At 43.7% G+C, this 6,463-nt stretch overlaps 1 protein-coding gene across 1 annotated transcript in view; it reads right to left on the bottom strand.

Annotated features, from left to right (window-relative positions):
- dpf1 (double PHD fingers 1) overlaps positions 1–6,463 on the bottom strand; it is a gene marked incomplete at its 3' end in the record, with an annotated part of 105,099 nt that overhangs the window by 34,164 nt on the left and 64,472 nt on the right. Inside the window, exon 8 of the mRNA XM_080731337.1 lies at positions 5,962–6,093. Coding sequence (XP_080587463.1) covers positions 5,962–6,093 — 132 coding nt within the window. The remainder of the gene's footprint in view (positions 1–5,961; positions 6,094–6,463) is intronic.

Below are 6,463 nucleotides of genomic sequence, written 5' to 3'. Positions count from 1 at the left end.
AGTCAGAACCAGAGACGCGTGTGCTTGCGTCTCTGATTATAAAATATCTAATATTATATCAAGCACCCGAAGTGTTTTAAAAGGTGTTTGGGTGGTGCACTGGTAGTAGCTGCCCACCACTGCGAGTCTGGGAGTTCGAACCTGTGGCTCAAGCGAATACCAGGGGTCTAGGGGGTCCTCAGAGATACTACAGGGGGTCCTCCAAATCTTTGTGTGATAGAAACCATTTTTTCCCTCCTTTTTTATTTTAACCACTTGAACCCTAGTGTCCATATTGGGAGAACTTTAGCCAAAAATAGCAGATCTACAAGCTCACAACGCCTCGCAGCGTGAGGCGTTGTGAGCTTGTAGATCGGCTATTTTCAGCAAAGAGCCTTGGTGTAGAGGGGAAAAAGAGCAGACTAAGTAGGTAGGTCGGGAGTGGCTTATTGTCGGTATCAGCCGGTAACACGCGGGAGTCTGTCCCCGTTACAATGCGCTAGACCCCTGGGAGATGGACTGCTGCGGTTCAAGTGGTTAAATATCTGGAAACACAAATTGACATGATTCCAAAATACACTGATGATTGTTCTGTCAAACGATGAAACTATATGGAATCTATGAAGAGGTTGTGGGGGTCCTTGCTTCATCTCTCTCTCAACTAAGGGGTCCTTGGACTGAAAACGTTGAAGACCCCTGGTCTAGACGAGTTGGGGGGAGGGAAGCAGGGCGGGGAGGTGTATGTCACTGCAAGAACCTGTCAGTGGGAAGCACGGACGTGCAGAGAATGTTAGAGAGGCAGGGGCTGAAATGTCTAAAAGGGCCTTTTGGTGAAAATATAAAAAATAACGGATATTTTCGATGCTTGATTTCTACACAGAGAGGGCAATTCTTTCAACATAAGATGCTGCATTCAAGTTCAGGAGAGTTTGGACAAGGCAATTCTCTTGAGTCCTGCCTTCAGGTATATGGCATGGAAAGAGCGGGCATTTGCATTTCTTTCACCATAGTAAAAACTGCATTCCTGGTCTGGAGAGGGCACTTTTTTACAGATGGATAAAAGGGCAGGGGCTCAAGCCCCCTTTGATGTCTATGTGTGCACGTGCTTGGCGGGGAGGGTTGGGCGGGAGGGGCAGGAGAAAGGCTCCAGGTCCTCCCGGTGGGGGCTCCTCACTGGCAGGGGCATATTGATTGTAATTATTTTATGTTAATGTGCTCCTGGATGTTTATTATTGTTGCTTTATCGTTGTATTAGTATTGTGTTAGTTTACTGTTACTGTGATGATGAAATGCCTGTACAGCACTTTGGTACAGCAGAAGTTGTTTTTAAATGTGCTTTATAAATAAACGTGATTTGATTTGATTTGAGGGGAGTCAGAAGGATACAACAGCAGTGACCACACAGAAATGTGTATGGTGAGGAATCAATTGGCATAACAACGAAATTGGGGAGAAAATGGGGCAGAAAAAGAGGGAGTGTTTTAAATTGGAAACCCCTTTAAAAAAAGCAATCTGCAAACTATCTAACACAGGGGTCTTCAACGTTTTCAGGCCAAGGACCCCTTAGTTGAGAGAGAGAGATGAAGCAGGGACCCCCACAACCTGTTCATAGATTCTATATTGTTTCATCGTTTGACAGCACAATCATCACTGTATTTTGGATTTATGTCACTGTGTGTTTTCAGATATTTAACCACTTAAACCGTCCATACTTAATAAACCTGTACTTAGTCTGCTCTTTTTCCCCTCTACACCAAACCTCTTTGCCGAAAATAGCCGATCTACAAGCTCACAACGCCTCGCGCTGCGAGGCGTTGTGAGCTTGTAGATTGTAGATCTGCTAGATCTGCTATTTTTGGCTTAAGTTCTCCGAATATGGACGTTAGGGTTCAAGTGGTTAATATAAAAAAGGAGAAAAAAAGTTTCTATCACACAAAGATTTGGCGGACCCCCTGTAGCCCCTGTTGAAGACCCCTGATCTAACATGTTCTTTCTGCAACGTGATCCAGAGTGTCGGCAATGCATTTGAGCATGTGTGTGTATGCATCAGAGAGAACCATTATTGTTACTTGTCCTTGTTCAAAGGTTTGGGCTCTTTTTGACTTGCCCTTGAGGATAACAGTTTTTTTTCCCCCATTCTGGTGGGACGGCACGGCAGCACAACAAACTTTCCGTGGTTGGGATGATACAGGTCTTGCATAATCCCTCATCATACAACAAGAGCAAACAGCCAGCGCACGCAACAAGGAATCTTAATAGACTGGATGCAGCAGCCTCTGATTGCCCTGTCTTATCCTTGGCTGAAACACATCCACTCCATTAGGGACAAGCTGCATTGATCGATTTATTGATGTTTTCTATTGACAAACAGATACAGGTACATATATTTTGTACATTATCTGTCAAAAGGATGAAACACAATTAAGCTCAAGAGCTTATTTCCATTGTGGTCCAAAGAATCTGGTCCATTAAATCGATAAGCACTCCTTGTTGCGTACATGCTGACTGTTTCCTTGAGTGTATTGACTACTACTGTATGGCTACAGCACCCACACGCTAAAACAAAAGACTTGTACACTAGTGAGCTGAGCACACCTACAGTAGTAGTGGGGACAGTGCATAAACATAACCTATATAGCAGGGGTTCTCAAACCTTTTTAGGCTGTGACCCCCAAAATAAACATATTTAAACTGACAAGCACTTGGAATTGTAGGTATTACATTTAATGTCACTCGGTTCCACAGATAAATTATTGTGAAAATAGCAGATCTACATGCTCACAATGCCACGCAACGCGAGGCGCTGTGAGCATGTAGATCGTCTATTTTCACAATGTTCGCCTCTTGCTTACTTAATATTTGACAGTTTGGTATCAAGACCAGTTTGGTCTTGAAAGTCCTTAAATTGTCACTTTAGAAATGTGCATACCATGTATACACTTATACTGTGTGTTGCTTTGTTCACCAATGAGTGAGGGAAACAAATGACATTAAGCTAATAATCTGGGGACCCCACAAAATAATTTGGGGACTCCACTTGGGGTCCCAACCCCAAGTTTGAGAACCACAGCTATATAGCGTTGTTCTTGGGCAGAAGCCTCTTATCTTATCATTTTAACTTTGTGTGTTTTTTCCATAAATGAAACGGCCTGTTTTAACGTGGTTCTGGAGGCTTGGTTGTACTTGGCAAAGCTTAGACTCTACAGGGTTAATCCCAGAAGAGTGGGCTGAACTGGTGAAGTATGAAAAAGAGACTGAAATTAGCCTGAGGCCAACTCAGCCTAAGGCTAAGGCTACGGGCTACAAAGGAAAAGAAGAAAATGACTACTCTCTCTGTCAGCTACTCAGTACAAAAGTCAAAGGCTGGTTGTCTTATCGGACACGTTTTTACATTTGTACACCCTCAATGTTACAAAATGGATGAATGAACACAGAGGATTTAACTGTGTAATAAAGCAATAAGGCATTCCAGCAAGCTTATGCTCAGTACAGCAACTTGTGATGATACTACAAAGGCTTGTAGTGTTTTGTGTGCCCTCACAACTACAGTAGGTACAGTAGGCTAACTGCACATGCAGACTTGATTATCTAAGAATAAAAAAAATAATAATAATAATCTAATCAAATTAATAAAAACAGTCAGTGGGACTTCACCAATTAAACCATTAAAACCAGGAAAGCATCTGTGTAAGCACTTTAACCATTATTTATTTTATACTTTGGCTCCTTTTGTGCAAATCTTTGAATACATATATTTTTTAACTGAAATCTTTGCTTCTGGGGGTCCCTGTAACTAAATATTTTGAGATGGGGGTCGGAAAGTGCGCTTCGTTTCGGCTGGTGTGAAGGTGCCATTCTTATTCTTGTGCGGATTAAAAAAAACTAATTCTGGGGGCGCCCGCTGTCCTACTGGTCCGGGCGCATACCACTTAGGCATTGCCACATATACTGTAGGCATGGATGCCTGGCGGCGTCGATTCCCGATCCGGATGACCTTTGCCGCATGTCACTCCCCATCTCTCCCCCCATTTCCTGTCAGTCTAATGTCCTATCAATGAATGCATAAAAGCCCAAAAAATGAATCTTAAAAAAATAAATAAAATCTAATCCACAAAAGAACGGTGGTCTCGCTGTTGGTGTGAATGCAATCCGTGTCAAATGCAGGAAATTAACCGAAACATGTGGCATTGAGGGTTGAAGAATTGTGTAAACACAGGGGGAGAAGCACACGTACAGACGGGTGTTTCTCAAGTCTCTGGTGCTCACACGTCCCGGCCCCCAACACCCCGTCCCTCCCCCCTCCTCTGCTGAGATCTGGGAGGAAACACCTGTGTTTGGTGCGATGCGTGTGATTCCTCTCTGCGGCTGACAAAGTGCAGTGTGAAACCAAACGCAGTAAATTAAAAATGCACGAATGTTGCGACTTGTAAAATATCGTCTCCGTTGGGTGGAAACCTCATTACTGTACGTCCAAAACTGTTAATTTTCAGGATTCAAATCCAAAAGTATCGAAAGCAGCAGAACTACAAGCTCAAAGCGTGTCACTTCGCGGGAGATGTGTTTTCGCACCACGTTTCAAGCTTGTAGATCTGCTACTTTCGATACTTTTGTGTCACACTGTATGAACAAGTAGGGCGTTAATTTTACGAAAAACACAAAAAGAACATTTGTCACGTGACATGTTTCTGTTTAGTGGTCAGATGGGTGGGCTGCCAGCATGTTATGGTCAATCAATTGATTGTGTTCCGGCTTGGATAAATGGAACTGACACAGTATACTTTAAGTCCCTATTTATATGTATCACAATCGAATATATTTGATAAAGTTTTAAATAAAAAATACCATGATTTTTTTTTCTTTTTTTTCTTTTACATTGTTTTATTTTTTATAATAGTGTTATATTATCATTAAAATCATAGTGTTTTGCCAATTATTTGGGGCCCACTTGCAGTACACTCGCCGCCCACCAGATTGAGAATCACTACTGGTCTGATGGGTGTATTTTTTTAGAGTGGAGTGTGAGGTGTGAGGCAGTACACTCACACTTGTGGTTGTTCTTGAGTGTAAGGTGTAGAGCAGTACACTCACACTTGTGGTTGTTCTTGAGTGTAAGGTAGAGCGGTACACACACACTTGTGGTTGTTCTTGAGTGTAAGGTAGAGCGGTACACTCACACTTGTGGTTGTTCTTGAGTGTAAGGTAGAGCGGTACACTCACACTTGTGGTTGTTCTTGAGTGTAAGGTAGAGCGGTACACTCACACTTGTGGTTGTTCTTGAGTGTAAGGTAGAGTGGTACACTCACGCTTGTGGTTGTTCTTGAGTGTAAGGTGTAGGGCAGTACACTCACGCTTGTGGTTGTTCTTGAGTGTAAGGTAGAGCGGTACACTCACGCTTGTGGTTGTTCTTGAGTGTAAGGTAGAGCGGTACACTCACGCTTGTGGTTGTTCTTGAGTGTAAGGTGTAGGGCAGCTACACTCACGCTTGTGGTTGTTCTTGAGTGTTAAGGTGTAGGGCGGTACACTCGCACTTGTGGTTGTTCTTGTGTGTAAGGTGTAGGGCGGTACACTCACGCTTGTGGTTGTTCTTGAGTGTAAGGTGTGGAGCAGTACACTCACGCTTGTGGTTGTTCTTGAGTGTAAGGTGTAGGGTGGTACACTCACGCTTGTGGTTGTCCTTGAGTGTTAAGGTGTAGGGCGGAACACTCACGCTTGTGGTTGTCCTTGAGTGTTAAGGTGTAGAGCGGTACACTCACGCTTGTGGTTGTTCTTGAGTGTTAAGGTGTAAGGCGGTACACTCACGCTTGTGGTTGTTCTTGAGTGTTAAGGTGTAGAGCGGTACACTCACGCTTGTGGTTGTTCTTGAGTGTTAAGGTGTAAGGCGGTACACTCACGCTTGTGGTTGTTCTTGAGTGTAAGGTGTAGGGCGGTACACTCACGCTTGTGGTTGTTCTTGAGTGTTAAGGTGTAAGGCGGTACACTCACGCTTGTGGTTGTTCTTGCGCTGGAAGGGCAGCGTGTGTCGTTCATTGTCTTCCTCGCCCTCCTCGTCCGCCAGGTGTGTGTGAGTGTAGTGGTAGCTCAGCCCCGGGCGATTCTTATAGCGCTTCCCACAGACTGAAACAGAGTACACACACATACTTATAGCGCTTCCCACAGACTGAAACAGAGTACACACACATACTTATAGCGCTTCCCACAGACTGAAACAGAGTACACACACATACTTATAGCGCTTCCCACAGACTGAAACAGAGTACACACACAAACACACACTTCGTCACTGTCATATCTCCAAGTTTCGAATGTGTATGTTTTTTTTGTTTTTTTTTAGAAATTAAAGCCCTACTTCATCATACAAGAGTGTTGCACAAAAGTAGTGCAAATAGCCCATCTACAAGCACACAACGCCTCGCAATGCACTTGTACATCAAAGTTCCTTACGAGGAAACAGGAGATATTCTCCTGTCCTGGGCTCGGACCCTAA

Source organism: Nannobrachium achirus (assembly GCF_963921795.1).
Source record: "Nannobrachium achirus genome assembly, chromosome: 8".
Taxonomy (NCBI): domain Eukaryota; kingdom Metazoa; phylum Chordata; class Actinopteri; order Myctophiformes; family Myctophidae; genus Nannobrachium; species Nannobrachium achirus.
The sequence above is the reverse complement of the archived record's forward strand: the minus strand, read 5'-3'. Positions and strand labels throughout refer to the sequence as shown.